The sequence below is a fragment of the Antechinus flavipes genome, chromosome 3, assembly GCF_016432865.1.
Source record: "Antechinus flavipes isolate AdamAnt ecotype Samford, QLD, Australia chromosome 3, AdamAnt_v2, whole genome shotgun sequence".
NCBI classification, from domain to species: Eukaryota; Metazoa; Chordata; class Mammalia; order Dasyuromorphia; family Dasyuridae; genus Antechinus; species Antechinus flavipes.
In genome coordinates, this window is record NC_067400.1 from 512,187,294 (window position 1) to 512,211,107 (window position 23,814).

The 23,814-nt window shown below is 36.3% G+C and overlaps 1 protein-coding gene across 6 annotated transcripts in view; it reads right to left on the bottom strand.

Moving 5' to 3' along the window:
• CADM1 (cell adhesion molecule 1) overlaps positions 1-23,814 on the bottom strand; it is a 354,892-nt gene that overhangs the window by 23,462 nt on the left and 307,616 nt on the right. For 2 of the 6 annotated variants that reach the window (XM_051987014.1, XM_051987015.1), the window contains exons 6-9: positions 18,808-18,907; positions 15,323-15,495; positions 10,732-10,800; positions 666-698 (exon numbers count right to left, since the gene is read on the bottom strand). In XM_051987014.1, the coding sequence (XP_051842974.1) occupies positions 666-698; positions 10,732-10,800; positions 15,323-15,495; positions 18,808-18,907 (375 nt within the window). The remainder of the gene's footprint in view (positions 1-665; positions 699-10,731; positions 10,801-15,322; positions 15,496-18,807; positions 18,908-23,814) is intronic. The other 4 variants (XM_051987019.1, XM_051987017.1, XM_051987018.1 and 1 more) reach the window with 3 other exon arrangements.

Here is a 23,814-nt window from a genome sequence, read left to right on the forward strand (position 1 = left end):
AATTTCTAGGATGTCCCCTCCAGAGTTGTATGTATTTACTTCCCACTGTCTCTCAAGTTCATGTCAAATCTAGAAGGACATATATTAAAAATGTAAGATGGAAGAAAGGCAAATAGTTGTATAATTTGCTGGTGTTTTAAAGGAGAGTGATTAAAAATATTTCCCTCCTGGGTTAACTTATTAGGATAACAAAAGAATCCTATTCAACTACTGTTGACTTGACTACTACATGACTGAAATAGGACTTGTCTTCAAAAATATATTCAGGATAACATCCTAGCAACATTAAAAAGAAAGCTGAAATTCTAACGCAGATGCTAGGTATTCAAGGAAGTTTTCATTTTTAAAATTTCACGTGATTACAATGACCTGCAATGATGCCAAAAGGAAGCATCACAGAAAAGCAATGGGTACTAGTTAAACTAAGACCATTTCTATACCAGTAGAAATTGCTGCTAGCCCCAGAGAGCAACAATTGGCTACTGAATTCACAACAGAAATGACAAGACTAGACATTCTTTCAAGCCTTAAAAATTATAGTCTATTTATAAGATCAGTCTCCTTGAAACACGATTTCCCTTGAAGACTCCATTTCTCTTTTTCCCAGGCTTGCCTTGCCTCTCAGCACTGCTGAGAAAGTAGATAAACAGTAATGTGATACCAACCGTGAACTGCTGGTTCTGTCGTCGCCGTTGTGTCTACACACGGGAACAGAGGATTGGAGGAAGGGAAGAAACAGGAGGAACGGCATGCAAAAAAAGGGAAAATGGAAAAAATGGAACAGATAATATATGAGCAAGCTTTCAAAGAACATCGCGTGACAAGCAATAATAAATGAAAAGCAAAAAAGCATTTGAAGGGAGTTGCACTGTTTTAAGACATGCTTTGGGCTCAAAGCTGCGAGCCAGTGAGGGAAACGGTAAATTCTTTATCTAGGGAATCTTGCCAGGGCGAATACTGCTGGTCAAAAGTCAGGGGAACATGCAAAGTGATGAGGAACACCACCAGTGCAAACTCAGGGACTGGTGGATGGCTCGTAACGCACCAAGGCTCTCAGGACTGTGACAGAAAAGCTCAATCTGAAGGCTGGTTAAACAATGAATTCATACATTCAAACATTGCCTTTGTTTTAACCCAGCCCTCCCTGGTCACCCTAGCTTCTTGATCGCCAATTACGAGTCACTGAAACAGTCACTCTCCCAAGATTTTTCAACTGCTTTCTGCCCAGACACCTGCAGGGGAACATATGGTTCAAGTTTTTCCATCCAGTGCATTATTTCAGCAACGTTTAGCAGGTGAATTCAAGCAACTAGGAGGCCGTAGGGAGGGACAGATTAAAGATTTTCACAGATTGGTTTCTCTAGACACACATGGAAACCGTGGTTAGGCCACTCTTCCCTTTGTGGCTCTTAAAACGTTCCAGTCCAATGGCAGATGCCCATCGCAGAAGCAAACAAGCCCACACAATCTGCTGTGTGCCACTTCAGCTCACACTAAATTCCTAAAGTCTAAGCATTCAGCCATCCGTTCACACTGCAATCCACAGGCCACATCATTGTTGGGACTGCCAAGAGTCAGGGCTCCTTAAAGCTAGGAGAGGAGATGACTTTTTCCCCCCCAATATCTGAGACCTAGAGTGTGGAAAGAAACACAGTCTGTTTCTTTTTCATATATTTCCAAGTGTTGAGGTTTTCCTGAGCCTTTTGACAAGCTCTCTAAACCAAGCTTGCCACACTGGCTCATCTCCACAGGCAATTCCTTAAGGGGCTCAAGCAACTAAAGGAGTGTCTTACTTTTTTATTTTATTTTATTTTTTGGCTTGAGAGAAGGCAGGATAAATTTCTGCTAAAACTCATGACATTTTAACTTTACTTTCTCTGGCCTACTTCATTGTGTCTGACAGCTATTATCCATCTATTTCTACACATCTTCATTAAGATTCCTTCCATCTAAAATTCTTGGACTGGAAAGGAATGGAAAAATGACACGTGTTGGTCACTGTAGTCACAGGCTGCTACCACAGCTCTCAAGGGCTAACTATGGTAAAGCAGTTTGCCTTCCTCATAGAGGATACCATGATTTAAATGGGCATTGTTCTCCTGCGGCTAAAGACTATGAAGGCTTATTCTTAAGGCAATGTTTAAATGCACCAAAGCATTGAACATATGATTTTTGCAAAAGAGCCTGGCACTTTGGCTTAAAAATTATAAAACATGAGTTCACATAGGTGTTTCCCTTCAGTTGGCATGCTGTCCTCAGCACCTTAGAACATTTGAAGCTGGAGCCCTTCCAAGTAGTCAGAATAAACAAGAGTTAACCCAAAAAATCATTCCAGGTTAATGTGGCCTATAGCTGAGTTTCTGGAGAATAGATGAAGACCAAAATCAAACCAAAACAAATCAAATCAAATAAAAATAAAAAAACCAACAAAAAAATAAAACAAACCAACAAAAAACAAACAAAATATATCACAGGGAAAAAAATCACTATACTTACTTACAGATTCAAATCTGTATGCATAAAATATCAGAGTCAAAACAATACAAAAAGTTGTAGTTTAACATATTCCACACCTGGATTCCCATTCCACAGGGTATTGCCCTCCTTGGTGGCAACATCTATGTCAACTGTGGATATCTGCTGCTTTAAATTTGGGGATCATGAACATACTAGACTAGTACCTACACTCATGTGAGATGCTTGGTTGTAGAGGTATATAAAAACCTCTCCTAAGTGAACAGGGGCTGACACTTCGGGTTATCTGTTTTTGTAGCGGTATTTTGAAATATTCATTTTAACCAAGCACATAGTTAGTATAAAATAAAAGAAGGTTGGGGAGGGGGGAGAGTGGGGAGACAGGAGGGTAAAAGTCCTCAAAAATAACAACTTGGAATCAAACAATGACCCCAATTTACTGTCTTCCAGCAACACATTATGTCAGTTTTATGAAGAAATTAAACCCAATGAAGCTGGAAGCCAGGTCCTATGTGGGAGCTAGAAAATAAATTAGGAAGGAAACTTCACAGTGCAGCTCACTTCCCCATCCTGGGGCCAGAAGCCCATCAAACCGCTTCCAAAACGGGGAGAGCACAGCGAGGGAAAATAAATGCTGGCGGGACCAGGGATGTTTCAAGCAGTTAAAAGCAAACATATATCAAAGTCACACACCACAGTCACTGCAGCTGGAATGGCAATACCATGATCAGCAATGAGTTGGATGACTGCATTGGGTTGGATGACTGCATTGGGTTGGATGACTGCATTGGGAAACACAGACTAGCTAAAAAATTTGAAACAAGACTGGAGGAGGTATGAGTAGGGATTTCTGATGTTTCTATTTCCTAGCCTTTATTATTCAAAAGTATTTAGGAAGTTAGTGGGGAAAGTTTCTCTGGACAGGAAGCATTTCAAGTAAATAGGTGGGATTTTTAAAATGACACCTTCTTAAGTGTCTATTTTATATTTTGGAAGCATCAGATGACACAGCTCAATCTGCTTCAAAGCCTTATGATCGCTTCACATGCAAGGTACCTACATTTCCCAACAGTGAGAGTTGTTCTGTGCATTAAAATTTGTTTGGGTGCCTCACTCACAGTGGGTAGAGGCACAGCAATAGATGGACCCTGCATGGTGTGGTAATCGGCACGCCTGCTCGGTTTGCTGGCTCACTATCTCATCTGAGCAAATCCTAAGAATATGGACAAAATTTAAGTCTTGAAGCTTCTGACGTAAATTATGGTATAAACTTGAAAAAGAATCATCACAATGGGATCACTGCTTCCAAACCTCACTTTGATGCTATTCCTGCCCCACCCCACCACCACTCAAGTCTTTAATGAGCTATTTCAACAGGAGAAATAGATCATAAGGAGGAGAACTGAATTCAGAGTAGACTTGTAGTCCCTCTTAATTTTAATTACAAAGAGAAGCCAAATGTATTGTACATTTTTTTTAATGTGGCAAAAAATCCATGCCCTCTCCCCAACCCAACCAATCCCATGTTACGGTAAACCCTGTGTGACTCCCTAGCTATTTTATGTGTAGAATCAAAAAGTATCCAAGGAAGAGCAATGCCATTTGGAATATGCAGATTTCATTTAATATTGGCTTCTCTTTTTAGTAGACTAGTTGTAAAGGATTAATCTGAAGTAAATTTAATATCAAATACATGTCATGTTGCAATATAAGATGTTATCTGCAAAATGAAAAAGCATTGATAATGTGTGAACCTAAAGACACTAAGCATTTAACCAAGTATTGCAAAAAAAAAAAAAAAAAAAAAAAATCCTGCATCAGAGGCAGCTGGGCAATATTTAGTTGAAACAGTCATGTGTAAGCTCCACTGTGGCACATTCTAATCCTTTCATATGGATTCTCTCCAACTTAGAATTGTTCATTGAGTGTGACAGACTGGGGGTTTAAAACTAATCCATAAATTAGTCCATGGTCTCAAACACAACGGGTGCCATAAATGAAAATGAAAATCCTAGAACAAAATTAAATTCACAAACTTAAATGCTGTTTTCTTCCCAACTGATTTGCAGAACTCCTATTTTACAATACCTAGATTAATTGTAAATATTTTTGGGTGTGTGTGTGTGTGCACATGTGTGTGCGCACGCACGGGCATGCACGTGCCAAGCACGTGTGCATATGCTTAAGGAAAAAGAGAACCCTACTGGAAAGGATATGGAAGCCAAAAGCACTGAAGTAGCCTGTAATTGTGAACAAAGGATTAATTTGGACTGTCATAAGCATAAAATTCAACAAAATTAAGTAGTTCAGACATTTTCTCAATATACTTGTTCTCTAGTTTATTTTCTTAACTAGAGTCAATAAAGAACCAATAGACTTTTTTGATCAAGGACTAAATGACTTCTCTTTTTCTTTGCACAATCATCAAGGCACTTCAGATCTGACATTCTAAGGGGAGGGAGGTGTGGCTTCCCCCAATAATGCTATGTTCATACTGATGCTTTACTTAATGAATGCTCATTATTTAGGAAGAAATTCTTTTTTCTTGATTCACTTGAAAACCACTGAAAGTAAAAAAGTAATGCTCAAAAAGTAAGTGAGAATTACTTCCCACTGGTTTGCTGCTAATTTTCCTTTCATCTATTGTCATAGTTTAATTAAAATTTTTGGGGGGATGAAGATGTGGACAGGAGAATATCTTAACCTATAATGGTAGCTAAATTGTAGAGTAGTAACAAAGTTCTCCCTGCTTTTAAATCCATAGCTTCTTTGAGTGGGAAAAAATTTTTTTCCAAAGAACTGCAGGAATGGGGTTGATTCATTGTCAAGTAATTTTCAGTTTTATTTTTAAAAAGTCTTTAGATTTGTACTGCTGCTGCACCCCAGAGATCTTTTCATTTGCAAACCAGGTGTTTCACAAAATAATAGCAATCCATAGTTTCATTTAAAGAAAAACCAATGGCTAAGTCAAAGTAAACACACGTTGGGGAAGAAGGGAAGGAGTATGAAAGGAAGAAAGGATGAAGTGAAGGAAGCACTTTTAAAATGTGTGTTTTATAGTTTTCTGAGGTTTGGGTTGATAATTTAATTTAGTGATGAAAATGGCAAAGCCTTATTCTGGGAGTCCGTGATTATATAATCACCTGTCAATCACAATGTTACCCACATATTACTTTCCATTTCTACCAATAATTTTAACTTTTTGCATATTAAAAATGGAGAAATCTCTCAGGATTATTACCTAAACCTGAGACGTCAATGTTGCAAATAAATAATATTAGAAGCAGTTCTTTATAAAGAAAAAAGGTATCAAGGCCCCACTGGCTGTTGGTTGTTTTTGTATTAAATATAAAGTCATGGAAATTAAGGGGAAAAGCATAAAGAAAAATCTTTTCCAATCTCACACTTAATTTCTCATAATTCAAGTACAAAATTAAGCTGTGATGAGTTCAGATTTGATGCTTACGGTTTCCCCTTTTTTCCTACCACCTCCCTCTTCCCCTGTTAAAACACCATGGATTGAAATTATTGGTTGAGTTCCTTGTTATTTAAGTTTGATGCCTTATACTTTGATCTCCTTTAATATCTAGCACAATGATATGCATATGAATGTTCAATAAACATTTATTTAATGAGTGAAGGCAAATATAACCTGCTTTCAAACTTTTAGTAACATGTACAGTCTACTGCAAGGAATTGGACTAAGTGAAACCTAAAGAGATAAATATCTTATACCTAGCTGCATGAAGAGAGAACCAATATGGTCATTTCACACAATCAATCTTACTGATGGATCTAGAGCTTAGCACAATGTTTGGCACATAGTAGGTGCTTAGTAGTTATTGACTGACTGATTGATCTAATTTCTTTTCTCCAACTGTCAAATGAGCCAAAAACATCTTGTATGAACTTCCCCATTATGTACACCATTGACATCCCTGAAGGACAATTCCAATCTTATTTCCTTCATTAGTAATGTCTAATACATACTGTACATAAGTTCTTGTCATATGACTACAAAATCCATAAAACTAGTATTGAGGAAAAACTGGTGATCCCTTCAAGTTAAAAAAATCTTTTCAGGTGTACTTGGATGTGAAAAATAAAGAAAGCTTTCTTTCCCAAAAAATAACATAAAATGTTTATTTAGGCATATACATTTTTAAAAAAGGAAAACATGATTTTGACAAGATCTGCTTCATCTTTCCGAAATTATTTAGGAAGCATGATATTTTAGAATTTAGCCTGAATAGCTATTCTAATGATAAAGTAGCTTTACTTTCTACTTTTATGTTAATTGCTATCACTTGTAAGTGATGACCTAAAGACTATTTCTTTGAACTGAATTCCCCATTTAAACAGGTGAGAAGGTTTAAAACTGTGTTATCTGTAAGAGGCTTAAAAATATGTTCAATCAGGATGCAGCCTTAGATAAGTAGGATTCAATACCTGGATCATATGAAAATAAGCCCAAGAGACATTTCTCCAACATGGCTGCCAGGAGCAAACTTGATCCAGCTGGTGTAATGGGGTTAAAGATATTACCAGACACAGACACAAATGATTGCAAATACACCTAATGTATACAGTAAATAAATTTTAAAGAATATAAACACAGCAATGTGGTGGGTTGATTTTTTATAAAAAAACATTCTATGTGATGATGAGTTTGTACACGGAAGAATTTACCTCCCCTAAAATAACAGCTGTCCAAAATCTGTATTATAACAAGGACTCCAGGGGCAATTTAAATTATGCAATTTGCTCTGCCATATCATACCGTACATCTTAATGAACAAAGCCACAAGGACAATTTGAAATGAAAAAAAAAAAAAAAAAAAACGAGGAATAGGGTTGCTAGTGATAACAGCTGAAACACAAAGAAATGGTCAGAATATCAATGAACATGGAAGATATTGTATTGTAGAGAACAGACAGTCAGACAAATCATGATGATGCTACAGATGTAACCAAAGTCAACCTCAAGAGTGTGAAGATTCTAATCAACTTTATTAATAAAGAAATAGTTTAGGGCTTGATTTGGCCTGACTAGTCAAGTCTAAGCATTGAGATGGATTTCATAGGTTGCATTCAGGTAAGTAGATCCTGGTAAGCCCTACTGTGATTTACAACTAGGATGCCTTCTACAAAGTTCACACCTATTTGAAAAGATAATTTGAGTGGACTTACACATATCAGGTGATTCACCTTAAGATTCTTGCCATCAGAGGTCTATAGAATCTATGATTCCAGTCATGACACAAAAAACAAGGAGTCAGTTTAATACAGCTCCACTCTGAATATGTTTAGAGTGAAAGTTAAACTTGATCTGAAAAAGCTAGGTGATTCAGCAGAAAGACTGAATCTCCAAGCAAGAAAGTGATTCAAATATTCTAGTTATGGAAGATATAAGATAATAATAGAATACTTCCTTATTTAAGAGAGAAATTTAAAATCAACTTGATTTTCTTGAGTTTAAAAATATTTCCCCTCTGCATTTGCACTTTTTAAAAAAAATTTGGTAATGCAACTCTGACCTAGGGAATGGGTTTTAGCTGCTGAATTTGACTGGAAGTAGCTTTTTGTATGGTTTCTGAAATTTTTATTTTATTTTAGCTCAGGCTTTATGTTACTGTCATTGGTATTTGGTTGTTGAAGCTTTTAAGGCTAATGGTGGCTGTAATGTACCAAACAGTGCAAGAGACAAGAAGAGTGGAAATTAATTTAGATATCCATTTGTCAAGACTAGGTTTGGAATATTTTTTTAGGAACCAATCTAAATCTAACAGAGAGCCTGGCCCTTTAGAAATGGAACCTGAAATCACTCAGTTCTATAACCTTTAATCTGTTTGAAAAGAGAAGCAGATGTTAAATTCCATGAGTGTACAAATCAAGCCTTTAGGGCAAGATAAATACATATAAGGCTGCTAGTTAAGACAGAGTAACCCTAGAAGAGCACATCTATCAAGGTAGGGGATTCAACAAAGTTGTTTTAGTAGCAATTTCAGTTTAACTACTCTTTGGTGCCAGTGAAAGTCAGGGTGTTCATTACCACAAATGCATTCTGTGTGGTGAAAGGATCCAACCCCTAACATCAAGAGACTAAAGTGCATCTATGAGATCATCTCACATTACTCTGAGCAGAGAGGCCAGCAGCTTAAAGAGGCAGAAGCAAAGAAAAGGCCATATTAAAGAATCATTTGACAAAGAGAGAAATATGGTGATGTTTGTTTTTTTTTAATTTTCTCTTAAAAAGAGACCCTATAACAAGGGCTATAATAATGAAATGTAATTCTGAGGACATAAGATACACCTTAGTTTGGAATGATAAATTAAGAACTGAGCCATGAGGTAACTCTGAGTTTAAAGACTGATTGTGAAGAAGTTGAGTGAGTGTTTAGAAAGGTTTGAAAAAGTCTAAGCTAGTGAGGGGACAACAACAAATGGAAAACACTGTCCTATATTAAAAAGAAAGTTGGTGTTGTAGGTGTCAATAGGTTGGGTGACTAAGTTCCTAGTTAGGATGAATGTGAGCGACTGGAGTTGGACTATTTCTCACAGACATTAAAATTATCAAATGGCGAAGGTGATCCTGAACTACTGCAGAGGGAAAAGTCAAAACTACTGAAGAATTTACCATAAAGGTTCCCATACGCAGGGCAGGAGAAAATTAGAAGATCTCATTTCTAAGTAGAGTCAAAGGGCCTAAATCAATTTCTCATGAGATTTTTATGAATACCTGAAAATGAGAACACATGCCTAGATACAGATTAGTACCTAGATAAGAAGTGGGAAAAAGGGAACAGTTTTTACTGTGATATGTTGATATTAGAATTGGCTTAGGAACAAGTGTCAGAAAGGAGCATGTTTAGTATTTACTAATGATAAAAGAAATAAGGTGACTCTACTTATCAAACAACTGACTTTACAAATCAAAGAAAATATTAGAATTTTTAAATGAGAAAATAAGCTGGCTTAAGATGAGGTTAAAGAAGAAAACCAATTAGGAAGAATTAAAATTATGTTCTTGCCTAGCAGTGTCAGAACTTACATTTGGAGAAATACTTAGTGGTGGCTTACTCAAAGGTTCTCTTGGTGTGACTATAAAGGGTAGAAAGTTAAAAGCAATGGCTAAAAATTAACAAGAAATTAAAGAAAATGATTGCATTTAAAATTGAAAGTTGTTTCTTCTTACCTAAATGACTTGAATTTTTGTCACCTCTATCCCAGAGGTAGAGCAGAAGTATGAAAGGTCTTGAGAAAGTCAATGAAAATGACTGTACTATATTTTGGGTGGTGAAAAAGGGAGTGATATGTAAAGCGAGATTAATAAGACTTTTTGTCTATAAGAAAGCACTCAATGACAGACATGTACAAAATAGGGATTGTTGAGAGAAGTCAAGTAAGCTTCTGGCATTCTCATTGCTAATAATACAAGGCTAAGGGGAAATTAACAATTAAAAAAGGGAAGTCTTTTCACCACACCTCCTATCCACCCCACCCCGCAAATTAATTTGTGGCAGAAGTTTGTTGGAAAGATTCCTAAGTAATGTATATTATATTATTGTTGATGTGAGGTTTTCACAACCCATAGACAAAGAAGGTCTATGAGATGATGCTACAGAGCTGCACACTATACAGGAAGAGAACCCAAATTTAGGCTTTCACTTTTGAGTAAGAGATAGAATCCATGTTTTCTCTGAGGAAAAGGCTGTAGTTTTACTTTGGTCTTCTCAGCTATACTGGTATTGCAAACAGATGACAACATTTTCCATAGTTAATCTTTTAAGAATGAAAGATGGCTATATGTTTAGTAATATGATACAAGGAGGTACTTTCTGAAGTAAGTATATATTCCCTAAAGGATTCAGATACAGCCAATCACTAGGGCAAGACACAGAGTGAAAATATTTACAAAACTCATTAGATATAGCAATGAATAAGTCACCAGTATCTTGTCTGGTAGTTGGACAGACATTTTATCCTAATCTTTTGCTTTCTTATAGAAGTCCTTTACAAGATGGATTCTTTGTATGAAGTATAAGGTATTTGATCTGAGTCTGGGAATGTTATATTCAAATGCTTCAATTTAAGGCCTCCAATTTAAGAACACAACTTCTACTTTTTTTTACTCTATGAAAATGAAGGAACTATAATCTTCTCAATAAAGAACTGAATGGAGGTTGTCAGAATTCTTTGTATACAAACAAGACAATAAACATTCAGGACATTTCAATGGTAATGAAGGTACCATACCTGTGATGATGGTAAGGATGGTGGTGGTAGTGGTGGTTGTTGTGGGAGGAGGGATAGTTGTGGGGGGATCTGGATAAAAAAAAAAAGGAAAATCAAACCCACAATGCTGAACACAACAATGATCAATAATGCCAAAACAGAGGTACAAAGACACTGAGATGCTCGTTTGATGCCTTTTCCCCTTTAAAAACAAGCTGATGAACTTCAAGCTGTTTTAAAGATTTTTTCCCCTTGTTAATGTATCCCAAGGTCTGATTTGGAAATGCTAAAAGAAGAAGAAAAAAAGAAATTTTGTTAATGAAGTGAAATAGGGAAGAGATGGGGAGTGGAGAAGAAAATTATAATACGATACAACCCAACCTCCCACCCAGCCTTGTCCACCCACATTACAAATTAGCCCACTGAACACATTTCATATGTGAGGTTAGTTAGTTCAATTCAGAGACAGAAAGACAGAGAGAGAAAGAGAGAGAGAGAGAGAAAGAGAAACAGAGAGAGAGACACAGAGAGGCAGACAGAAACAGAGAGACAGAGAGACAGACAGAAACACAGAGAGAGACAGACAGTAACAGACAGAATGAACAAATTAGCTGTCCTTTCAATTCTATGCATTTCCAAAGTGGTGGAAGGTGAGGGAAAAGGCACAACATAGCCCTGATGTATTGGAAAAACTAGTAACACCAGACCATGTATGTGTTGCCTCTTACTTCCTCTCTATGGCTATTAACTTCATTATTCTCCCTCCATCAATACATCTCAGCAGGAAGTAAAACTACTCCTAAACTAGTAATAAATACAAAGGAGAGAGAATGTCACCACTAAATATCAAGTTCCAGGCATGTCAGATTTTATCGAGATTTTATTTTTTAAGTCAATAAAATTTTATAACTTATAAATATTAATAGGATGTCTTTGCTCATGTTAAGAGCATGACCTAAATGGACTAAACTGATAAAAGAGAAAGCATATTTTCCCTTTTATAACTCTGAACTATATAGAGAGAAGACTTGACCTATGAAGCCAATAACCCAACAGGGAGCCCTTTGTTAGATATTTGATATAGTGTATATCATTCCATACCCTCAAACATTATTGGGGGGGAAGGGAAAAGGGCGAATATGAAAGGGAAAAAAAATAATCAATGCCTAAATGATCAAACCGAATGTGTTAAGTAGTCAGCAAGACTTTGAACTAAGCAATCATTCTGCCATAATAGAGCATAAAACGATTCACGGGCTTTTGATTTTAAATTTTATCTAAAGCACGTCAACTTTTCCTCCCTGACACATCTGGTGTTCTTTTATCTCCAAGTGAGCTCTCAGATTCTCTAATTAATACATCAAAACTTTAATTATATACTGCACCTTTATTGTGTTTGGTTTAACTTCCTGAAAGTTTATGAAAAACATTACCTTAGAGTTTGCCTGGTAGCAAAGCCAGTCTGAAATTATTTATCTTGTAGTCTGACAACTCAAGATTTTTTTTTCTTCCAAGTACATATATTTAAAAGGTCTTAGCGAAGAATTGCTAGAGAGCTGTTTTATGGGTATGTTTTGTTTTGAAATTTAGAATCATCAAGTAGGAGCTACTTTAAAATGGCTTTGCAAATAAATAAGAAAAATTCACCACCAACAAAAGAATTCCCTGCAAGAATTCTCATTTTATGAGAAAAGAGTCATGTTATTCTTCATGGATCAGGGCAATATGGATAGTGACAAACAAAACTTCATTCTAAAAATCTAATGAAAAATATTAAGAATGTATTATATTAATATTTTTTTTTTTAAAAACCTACCAGTTTAAAAAAAAACAACAACTTCTTGTACATGGATATGTGAAAAACATTCCAGGAATCACAACTGATTACATTTCCTAAATACCTCTTGATGGATAGTAAGCTAGAAAATCATTTTCTAAGCTGGTAAATTGTTTGTTTGTATTTGACAGACTGGTTTATGGACCTCCAAATCCTGATGCAGGTGCAGACTAATAAAATAAAATGCTCTCTGCTATAAGTCTTATAGAAACCTTGCTCTATTCATGACTACATTAGAAAACTGTTTCCTAAGAGGTATGTCAGCTCCCCCAACATTGGTAAGAGTTAATATAATTTTCATGGTCTAGAATGATTACAATATTTATTTTATGAAAAGAGCATCTATACTCTAGAGATTGCCCCCTGCTTTGCTATGATGCTATTTCTGTACATGGTTCAAAAAGTGTTGATACAAAGGGGGCCATAATCATGTTATAATAAAAGTGTCTGAAAGAAGTTTCAAATATGGTTATGAGCCATGGGGTGGGCCAGGCTAACTGGAGCATAGACTTCAAAATGAGGTCATTAACCTTTCTCGTGTAGCAAAAGGCATACATTTCCAATTATTTCTATCACCACTGGGGTAACTGTTGTCCTTCACATCTGGCCCAAGTGAACTGAATGAATCAAATTCCACAGTCAGCTACAACTCAAAAGCTTAGATCATTACCAGCAACCAGAAGGCAAAATTTAAGGAACTATGGAGTTGGTACTAATGATCTGTGGTTGATATACCAACGCTGACGGTATAAAACTAGCTGGTGCTTGAAAACTACTCAGCTAGATTTTCCCAGTACATATATTACTCGATGGGAGTTAGTCTATTTCAGAAGCATGTTAACTCTTTATATCACTAAACTCTGGAAATCACTACAGTGGTGTATGATTTTAATAAATCCAACAGGACAATTCATTCTCCCAAAATATTAACCAGAGGGTTATTAGGTTCTTTTTGTTTTAAGATAAATTATAAAGAGGATAAACTCTTGCCCCAGGTTGGTCCTAGAGTATCCTACCAGCTATGTCACACAGTTAAAGGTGAAACTGCACTAGCTTTTTTGTGTTATATAATGTGGCCAAAGGATAGACATATTGTAGGTGCATTTACTCAGCTAGGTTTGTGCCTATGTTTTTAAGTTACCAAATAATCTGCATTCTTTCCAATGAGTAAATTCATCGGCCTATGTATCTCAAAAGAAGAACCTTTTAAACTAAAAAGAATTGTCCAACTAGGACACAATGTGCAAAATTGAAAAAATAATAAATTATTCTTAGTACCCAACCTTCCTTTGTACGAAAACTACTACACTATATATCTAAAAAAATGTTAGTTTCATGAATGTCAACAGGGATCCTGAAGCCCTGATTGAATTCAGAAGTGCAAGGGAATGGGTAAATTTGACCTCCATCTTTTATCACAAAATTCTCATGTTTGGAGGCACATGAAGAGATGATTGTGTTCATGTATTTTTAGCAGGAGCTGGGTCATGCTACAATGTTATCTTATGGATACACAAAAGGCCACATCTTCCTGAGGACTTATTACCTTCTATTTGATGGTTAATTCTCCCAGCTACAGGGAAGGATTAACTCTATTATCAATAGACCAGAGACAACATGGGTAGTGAACAATAGAACCTTGCTCCATAAATCTACTACTGACAAAATGATTAATAGTGATTAATCACTTGTTTATGTTAAGGAAAAAAAAAATTCAAAGTGTTAGCTAAAGATGAAACTGAAATATTCAAAATTCAAATAGGGATGGTCTGGAATATGTTTCTACTGGTTAAAAATATGTTAAAGTTAAAGCTACTTCCTTTTGCTCGTGAGTTTACAGAGTTAGTGGCCAATCCTTCTAAAAAATCATCAATGTATCTGAGCCAGCTATGACTAAAATATTCTCCATATAGGGTTCTCATGCTTTTAAGTTCCTCATGCTTACGTCATCTGAAAAGCCCCTAATTAACCTATCTGGCTTTATAGAAGTGAATCTACTTTTCATATTATCTTAAGAGAAGGATTTGCACTGGCGTGGCAATGCACTTAATTGTATAGAAAATATTCATTATATATGAAAAAGACATAGCAGCAGTGTAGAATCATATAAATGGGAAATAATTTGAAAGCATAATAATTAACACCCCTGTGAAAAAATCTAGATTAAAAAAACAAATAAAAAAGAAAACCAAAACCAAAAAAACAAACAAACAAAAAAGCATTTGTATGCAATTAGTAGCTACAGGTAGTTTATGCAGCTACTGAGAATAACTTCATTTCTCCAAGTTATACACAGATCTATATTCTCTTCTTCTGAATTTTAATAGCTTCATACTGAAAATGGGAAAGGAGAGCCTGAGTTCTACCCACTGAACTGAGAGCCAGGTCAGACCAAGCATGTCTAGAAACACCAGTAAGAATGAACCCTGCACAATGTAGATAGACTCATTAATTGGTTAGGATGGATTTTTAGCCATTATTCCCATAGGGCGTGCCTGAGGACATATTCCCTCTTACCCATGGATCCGGAGAGTGAGATAGTGGGCTCTCTTCACTGGCCCTTGAACACAAAAACAGGGCTGTCCCCGAGATTAGAGAGGGAGCAAGAAGGCATGGCTCTCCCAGCAGGAGGCAAAGGAGCCAAGGCAAGCCAGGCTTCTGCAGGCTCTTGCGGGGAGTCATTAAACAAGAATTGGCCAGGGCCTGACGAGGGAAGCATGTGCTGCAGCTCTGTGTAAACGAGTCTAGGAGTCGGGTGTTTGTCTTCGCACGTACCGTAGACATACAGCGTATAATCCGAATGAGCGGTCCCCACTATGTTGGAGGCTTCGCAGCGGTATGTACCATTATCTGTTTTGTTTAGGTTATTAATGAGCAGGTTGGACCCCGACACTACAGCGTGTTGTGGCAGATCGTCATCTAATCTTACCCAATTCACCATCACAGGCCTATGGAGGAGGGGGAGAAAGACAAGTTGCATTAACTATTTCCCAGTTGATACAGTAAACTGTTCACCCACACATTAAATAAGGGTGCATGCAAGGTGATAGACACTAAAGGAAGGCATAACACAAGACATTTAAGACAACAAAATGATATTTCTTGATCTTTCCAAATACCCATCTGTTTGACACATCATACTTTTTTTCTCCCCCTATTTACATTATCGGGTGTTGAATGCTTGTCAACAGAACACACAAGGGAGCTTCATTATTTACAATTTATCCTAAACAAATCGGATGAATGATTCAGTATCCTTTATTTTTCTGCCCTGCTGTGCAGTTTCACAGCAATTGGATAGGACAGAGCTCACCCATCGTTAATCATTTCCTTAATTAATTAAAAAACAATCAAAGACACCCCAAACTAAACTAGGCTCCAGACCTGTGATAGATGCACACCTTTGACAGTAGCTAAAATACAGAGCCATTTGCTTATAAGCAAGTTGTAAAGTATAATAAGGTTGGAATTCTATCTAAAACAAAATGCACAGCTCTCAATAATTCTCCTTTGGCCTCTGTTGTCTGAAAGAGCATCTCAGAACATTGGAGGGACAACCAATGTTATTCCTTTCTGATGAACTACATCTATTCTTCACTTGGTAAAGAGTGACTCTTCCTTGCTCACTTGTCTAAAAACAGAAAATACATGTTCCCCCACCTCCTCCAACCCTGTACACCTGCATAGAGGTAATCACAGCTTTAGGAAGAGTCTTTCAAGTTAATCATTGCTGAGTGAGTCTCAACATGGCTTTTTCAGGTCTTAAGACACTTACTCATTACTGAGAAGCCTGTTTTTAGTGATTGAAAGTACCACATTGGTATCCATTAAAAAGAATCAATTTCCAAAGAAACTCAAGAAATACACACATTTAAAACATATTTTTTGCCACTCAGAATTCAGAGCTGCCACTCTTCAAGATGCTCCCCCCCACGCCTTATCCCCTTTGTAAATTGAAGACAACGCAGGGTTTATGATTGAAAAGTTTCAGACTGAAAAAGGAACAGCTCAGAGACTAGAGGCAACTATAGCTTTTACTTGTTTCCTGTCATCACCTTGAGGGACGGAAGCATAAAGACAGACCTACATTTAATGACTAGCACATATCTGAGGTAGACTTATCACTTAGCATTCTAGTTTTCAAGTGGGATGAAAAGTTACAATTTTTCTTTAATTACACATGGGTTTGTCATCACAACCCAGTAAATTATTTAAAAATTAGCACTGCATATGTCCTCCTTGCAGGCAATGGCAAATGGGTCCGCCTGGCAATCAGATCTAATGTCCTGCTGCTTGACAGCTGAAACAATCAGTGGGGGTAAGTGCTAAGGATATTCACAACATTTAATGGCAAGCTAAATTACCATTTTTATTGTATGCTGTTTCTTGAGAAAATAAATAGGTAATATGCTAAAAGAGTAAATGTAGAGTAGCTTGTGCACACTTATACAATCATATATCCATTTCTACTGGAAAGGAACAGACATGCTCTCAGAAGCAAGTATCCTGAAAGAAACATGTTATTACATTCCCATGGCATCTTCTATTGAGCACATTAATGCCTTAAGAAAAACAAACATATATACATATAAAGCAACAAAATACAGGTCAGTAGCCCACCCACTATAAAAGCAGTTTAATAAAAGGGGCAAAATGATTTTGAAAAAACAATTTCTCGAGGTAATCTTTTTTGCAGGTGAGGTGAGAGGCTAATTAGCACGAGGCTTGAACAATTTATGAAGGGAGAAAATAACTGAGACTAGATATTAAAAATAACAACAACAATAATAAACTAACTAGGAACACAGGAGGAGGGAAAGCAAAACAATAACAATAACAATATTTTTACTGCCCACACACCCCCACACCAGCATCAAACAAAGACAGGCTGTCAGAGAGAAGCTCTTTTTGAATGGAGAAATTTGCCTAGACAATGTGGGCTTGATCAATTTCTTTTCTCATTGATGCATGTCCATTAGTGAAAAGTAGATCTAAGGAAAGAAACTCACTGCTGGGTGGCCACACCCCTGAACTAATTCCACCACTTATTAACACATACATGAATGGTCTTTTGCTTTCTAGTCCCTTGTCATATTATCTCTCTGAGTCTTGATATTATAGAAGAAAAGAGAGTCTTCCAGACATCTTTGGGAAGTTTGGCCAAAACCTGTTTTTTTTGTATGAAAGCTGTAAAAATGATGCAAGTATGAGTCTGCAAATAGGGATCTGATGTTCTAGGGACAGCAGAGGGAGCCCAATCTATTTTTTGGAGGTCACCACCAAAGACTGGATCTCCTCAAGTCCAGTATCTAAATTCCTCCATTATGGAGGCAATAGCTATTGTTTTTCTTCTGGGGACATTTAAAATCTATCACATAAAGATAAAAGACAGCTTTTTTTCTTAACTGTCAACCATGAAATGGCAACAATCCTTAAAGAGGCAACATATTGATACTTTACTATACTGAAGATAAAAGCAATACTTCTAGTAAACATTTGGATCACCTTGGTTCCCATCCACTAGCACAATTTGGAACCATTCCAAAGACATAGCAGATACATTCTTAAAAGTGAACACAGGTGGAACAGCCAATATTATCACAAGAAAATTTATTTCTTCTATGGTATTGTTCTTACCCAGTGGCTTATTTACATTGGGACAAGGCCTAAGCCAAATCCTTGCGGGAAAAACGCTTCTACTCAGATTATCACTATTACTGTTTTTCTTTGAGATAGTAAAGAGGACAAAATAGGAAATTCATAAATTATTTTTTCTATAATATCAGAACAAAATATAGTTAGTCAATTTTATTTGGAATTTAGAATACAAAAAGGGTAAGGGCCAAAAGCATCAGTAAGCTATAGGTACATAAAGTTCTATTTTTGATGCTGTTGATTTTTTTTTTTTTGTGGGGGGGAAGGGTGAGAGAGACAGCATTTTTTTCAGTATTTATAATCATTATTATGATTCTAACACAGGAGATTAGTCAATATTTCACATGAGCTAGATACTGTTAACTTGAAAAAAAGGTCTAGCCAACAAGAAAAAAAATTGACAATTCCTTCTTTTTCCCTAGAACAATCCTCCACCTTTCACTGCATAATCTGCTACCTTTTACTTAATAATTTCTTATTGTTCACAGTTGATCTTCAGATGGGAAACAGATGACAGGCCAATGAGACGTGATTGCACACACACATCTTGTGGTGTGACATTTACTGTGCATAATCCACTGCCAACCTTGGACTTTAGAACTTACTGGGGCTTCCCGATGACTTCACATGTTAGCTCAAGTGTGTCCCCTTCCCGAGTTAGGCCTTGTGGAGGGTAAGTCAGCTGAATGTGCACTTGAGGCTTATCTGCATGACAACAACACAAAATACAATGTTGAACAAATGATATCATCAGGTAGAATCAAACTTGCTACTCCTGCAAACACCACACACTGGCAGTGCTTGTGTTCCCTCCCCATCCTCATCCCTTCAGTTACATCTTTCTAATTAGTTAGTAATCCTGGCATTTGCTCAAATTAAATTGACTAATAACTCTAAAGAGTGAAACGCAGACAGATAAGAGATTCATAAGCCAACTGCGCCACATCAAACATTTCCTGTGAAATACATTTTGTTACATTGAAGTTTATCTCCAGACTCACTCAAGCTAAAGGAAACTCATTTGCCTTCATGCTGAGGTGAAGCCACAGATATTTGTGGAGCTCAGAATTGATACATTTTATCATATATCATATATTACTATATGACAATACTTTGTGACACTGCATATTAATAAGTTTGGCTCTTCTCATTTTTTTATGTTAAAATGAAAAAGCTAGCAAATTCAGAATTTCAGAATGCAGCTTTAAAATTCAGAATTGAGGGCAGAAGGGGAAAGAGGTTTATGTGTTGGAACTAGAAAAATCTCATTTTAACACTAAGGTTTTATGTAAGGGTATAAAACAACAATGCAAAGTATATAGAATAAGGCTTATTTGGAGACTCATTTGGAAGTTAATTGTAAACAACAATTAAAACAGAAATATAAGCAATGTCCTTTTAATCACAGTTAAGAGTTGTTTAATCAGAATGGAAACCAGCATATTGATAACTGACATCTACTGTGTAATTCATTTCACTAGCTATACTTACTCTCTTTTGTGGAAGGTAGACTAAAATTTAAAATATCAACAATGATACCTAAAACGTGGACAGGTAAAATTTTTGAATATCTCTGCAAGGCTAAACTTGCCATTATATTAATCTCCAAATCAGTTTCAAAAGAGCTGTAAGAACGAATGCTGGGTATATTTTTTTGGAGACAATCTCAAATATAATAAATGGGAAAGAAGAGATATCAGTCAGGAAAAAGGTCAAAATAATTTCCAAGACTTTACTTTCTGAGACAATCACACTATCTAAAACAACAGTTCCCTGGCCTTTTATGAATAAAATTTAGCTCATTAACACATATCCTATGGAATAACGCAAAGCAAAAATGGAAGCGGGGCTTAGTGAACTGCAACTTGTAAGTACTGAAGTTAAGTCACACAAATCAATCCTCTTTGAGGATGACTGCATTACAAATGCATTTTTATATACTTATTCCAATCATAACCTTCCCTCTCACAGCTCTGAAACCATTTAGTTTTCTGAATCTTTTAAGAGAACCACCTTACATGCCAGTATGCAATCTCACTTTGTTTGTTGCTAATGCTTTCTGAGATGTTGAGTCATTTGCCAGAGAACATAAAGTTAACAAGGCTTGAAGGTACCAGTTGACCCTTCCAAGTAGCATGATTTCACTCTTAGACATGCTGGCTACAGAGGACAAATTTAAGAGCAAACTAGCATAGAGATTTCTAGATATTTATTGGGGAGTTAGGAGGGTAGTCAGTTGAGAAGGGCATAAATAAACAAGAAGGCAAAACTAGAGTGACCTTGAACAGAAGTCTAACTGTGAGGTTGCAGCAAGACTTAGTAGTCATTTTTAAAACTTGAGACAGCAGGCTTGTGTAAATATAACCCCAGGATACCCAAAGGATACCCATTAAGTTGACTATAGGACAGACACCAAAAAAAAGAAAAAGCACTCGTCAGAAATTCATTATGAAATGCAGAGAGCAAGAGAGAGAATAAACGTGATATCACAAACACACAAAAGACCCAAGAGACAAAATAAAGTAAAAAAGGAATGGCACATCATCGACATTTGGAAAAATAGAATCTATGTGACCCATAAGAGTTCAATGTCAGGAAATCCCTGCCATTCCTACTGGATGAAGGAATTTAAAACCCAAACTTCAGGTTCAAACTGAACGTTCCCTGGTAGGTTAATCTCCGATCCACCAAAGGGCTGCATTTTCCATGCACCACTGACAATGGTCCATTAATTAAGTGAAAGCAGAATGTTTCCTGGCCTGTGTGGTGTTTTTTCATGCCATTTACAAGCAAATAAACAGGGTACATTTTCGGCACTGCACACTGAGAGTGCTGAAAATCGAATCCATCTTGCCTCTTCAGTAACACTGCATTTGTTTTAGTCAAATGATTTCTTATACTCCTAATGAACTGTTGCCAGTTATCAATTACTTACATAAATTAGAAGGAACAGACTAAGAAATTGCTATACAAATTCAAATATGAATTATGTGAGGAGTCAAAGAAAACACACCTTCAATTCTAATAACTGATTTGAAAAATCTATCCAAATTTTTTGAGCAACATCCACTATCTACTTCTGCCATAACTACCATAACAGCTGTGGAATAGGAAAATATTAATCTTGCTTCTATTTTGTAGAAAAATGGCCCCCAGATTGGCATGTTCAGTATTTATTGGTATATTATCTGAGAATCAAACAGTCTTCATGGCTAGTCCATGAAAATAATGTGTATATGCCAAGGACGATCTTGGCTGATAGAAACCTTATAGTATTATTAGTCTCTCTTCTTTTGCCCCCAAAGGGAAGGTTGGAACATTTTCAAGAAGTGGAACAAATGCCTTGCAATTCAATCACAACTTGGAAACCCCTAGGGAAAGGCAAAATTATGCAGGGTGCTCATGAATACAACAAAGATATGTCCAAATATTCAAGCATTCTGATGGCTGATTGGACAGCCCAAAGCTTATTATGTATGTTTTAATTATGTTCATAAATAAAATGTTATTATCTACCAAATATCTTACTAAAATGGAATCTAATGCCAAGATGTATCTTTTAAAGATGTAGGGTCTAGTACCTTTTCTGAGTGATCATTTTATGCTTTAGTTGATGTTCCAAGACAGAAGGCTAAAAGCCAGAGATGCTTTCCACCCAAGTATAATAACATAGCTCAGAGTGGCTTAATGTCATTAAAAAGAGGGAATTATTATATAAAAATAAAAAGAATACTAATGTCTGAATACTTACTGAACATTATAGCCATGAAAATGGCAATACCCATAGTTAATCAATAATGTCTAAAGATCTGAGACTTTCATAACAGACTTTAATTTTCTTGTAGAGTTCCACAGAAAATATTTAGCAATGCTGTTGCTACCCTAAGCAAGTTTTATAATTTGGTAATTTTTTTTTGTAAATAAGCTTTCTATTTCTCATGTTTTTGCCAAATATATCTGCATCCATCCATCTATCTATCTATCTATCTATCTATCTATCTATCTATATACATATATCTACATCTATCTATCTGCTTGATAGCAGATTTCATCTGACCTCAAACCACAGTATATGATCTTTACAGATTAGAGTTTTTGCCCCCTTTATCTCAACTTCCCATATAAATAAAAGGTCTTGCCATTCTTCTTTTGATGGTGAAGGAAGAAAGAAGGAAGGAAGTAATACAGGAAGGAAGGGTGGGAGGGAGGAAGTTCCTTTGCCATTAGCAGCTTCCTTTTGGCCTTTTCTGTATAGCAGAGGTCAATCAAGTACTGAAGAAGTTCAGAACGTATATTGCTTAATTCCTCCCTGCTACCTACCACCCATTTCTTTACAAAGAAATTTCCAAATCAGGAATATTATGAAATTAAGCTATTAAAATGAATTAAGTACAGTGGAAAGTCAAGGGAATAGTAGTCATTCTGGTTTCATTACTATCCATAATACTAAATAATGTTCTATGTACAGCATAAAGGCACTTAGGCTGGTAAATGACTGTCCTTGTACACATCCTTCTGAAATTAACAGTTGAACCTAGTCTTCCCAATCCCTTCCGCAATCTTAAGTCCAATATTATGAAACATCAGGGAGAGTAGAAATTAATCCTGAAGGACCTTAAGTCTTAGAAGAAAAAAACATCATACTAATATTATTGGAAGAGAAGACATCTGTAATTCCTGAGCTTGGTTTAAAAATGACCCTCCCATTTACTGTCTGTTACTGTCTCTTTGAATTTCTGAACCTTTCACTAGAGGCTTATACCAAGGTGTCATGAAGAACAAAATTTCTTTCATTGTATCCACCTGTTTATTATTGCATCCTAAACAAGTGTTAACCTTTCCTCTCCAAAACTTTACTCTGCATTAAACCAGACATAGACTAGATTTGGGTCAAGCTATGCATAGACCCCCTACACTGTCAAAAGGAAGGGGCAGTGTTTGCCTAAGGCAGTTTCTGTTTACTTGGCTGATTAGTACCATGTGTAATAAAAGGAAAAAATAAAAATTAACCTGAGAATAATCCAGCCAGAATTGATACTGGGGACTGACTTGGACAAAAGGCACCAGCACGCCTCAAAATGGGAGTCCTTTTAACTTCAGTAGGATGGGACAGATTAGCAACTGAAAGAGAACGCTATAGCTCAAACTGGTGATAGAGCTAGATATGTAGCTGAGCTATTCAGACCTCTCAGGGGCTGAAACAGAACATTCGGCAGAAGGCTTGCTTTCTATTGTCATAATATGTTCATGAATAATTTTCACTGCAGTTTATTTTGTTTGTTTGGAAGGTGAAGGACCTCCTGCTGTTGCAGCTGTTGTATGAATTGTAGCACTTAAACCCCGTTTCTTGAACGAAGAGAGCAGATCTACAATGAGTGGAATGAGTCAAATATAGTGGGGACTGATGTGGTACTAAAGGTATGTGACACATTATTAAAGGAGAAATGAGATTTCCTCTTGATGCAATTGGTAAATACATTACCAATGGACATTAAAGTGACTACCCAACAGAATCAAATTGTATTGTATGAGGTTCTAGCATAATGTTATTTTCTTAATGTATTTTAAACAGAGTGTTTACTCACATCAAGATCTTCATCTTTATGAAATAT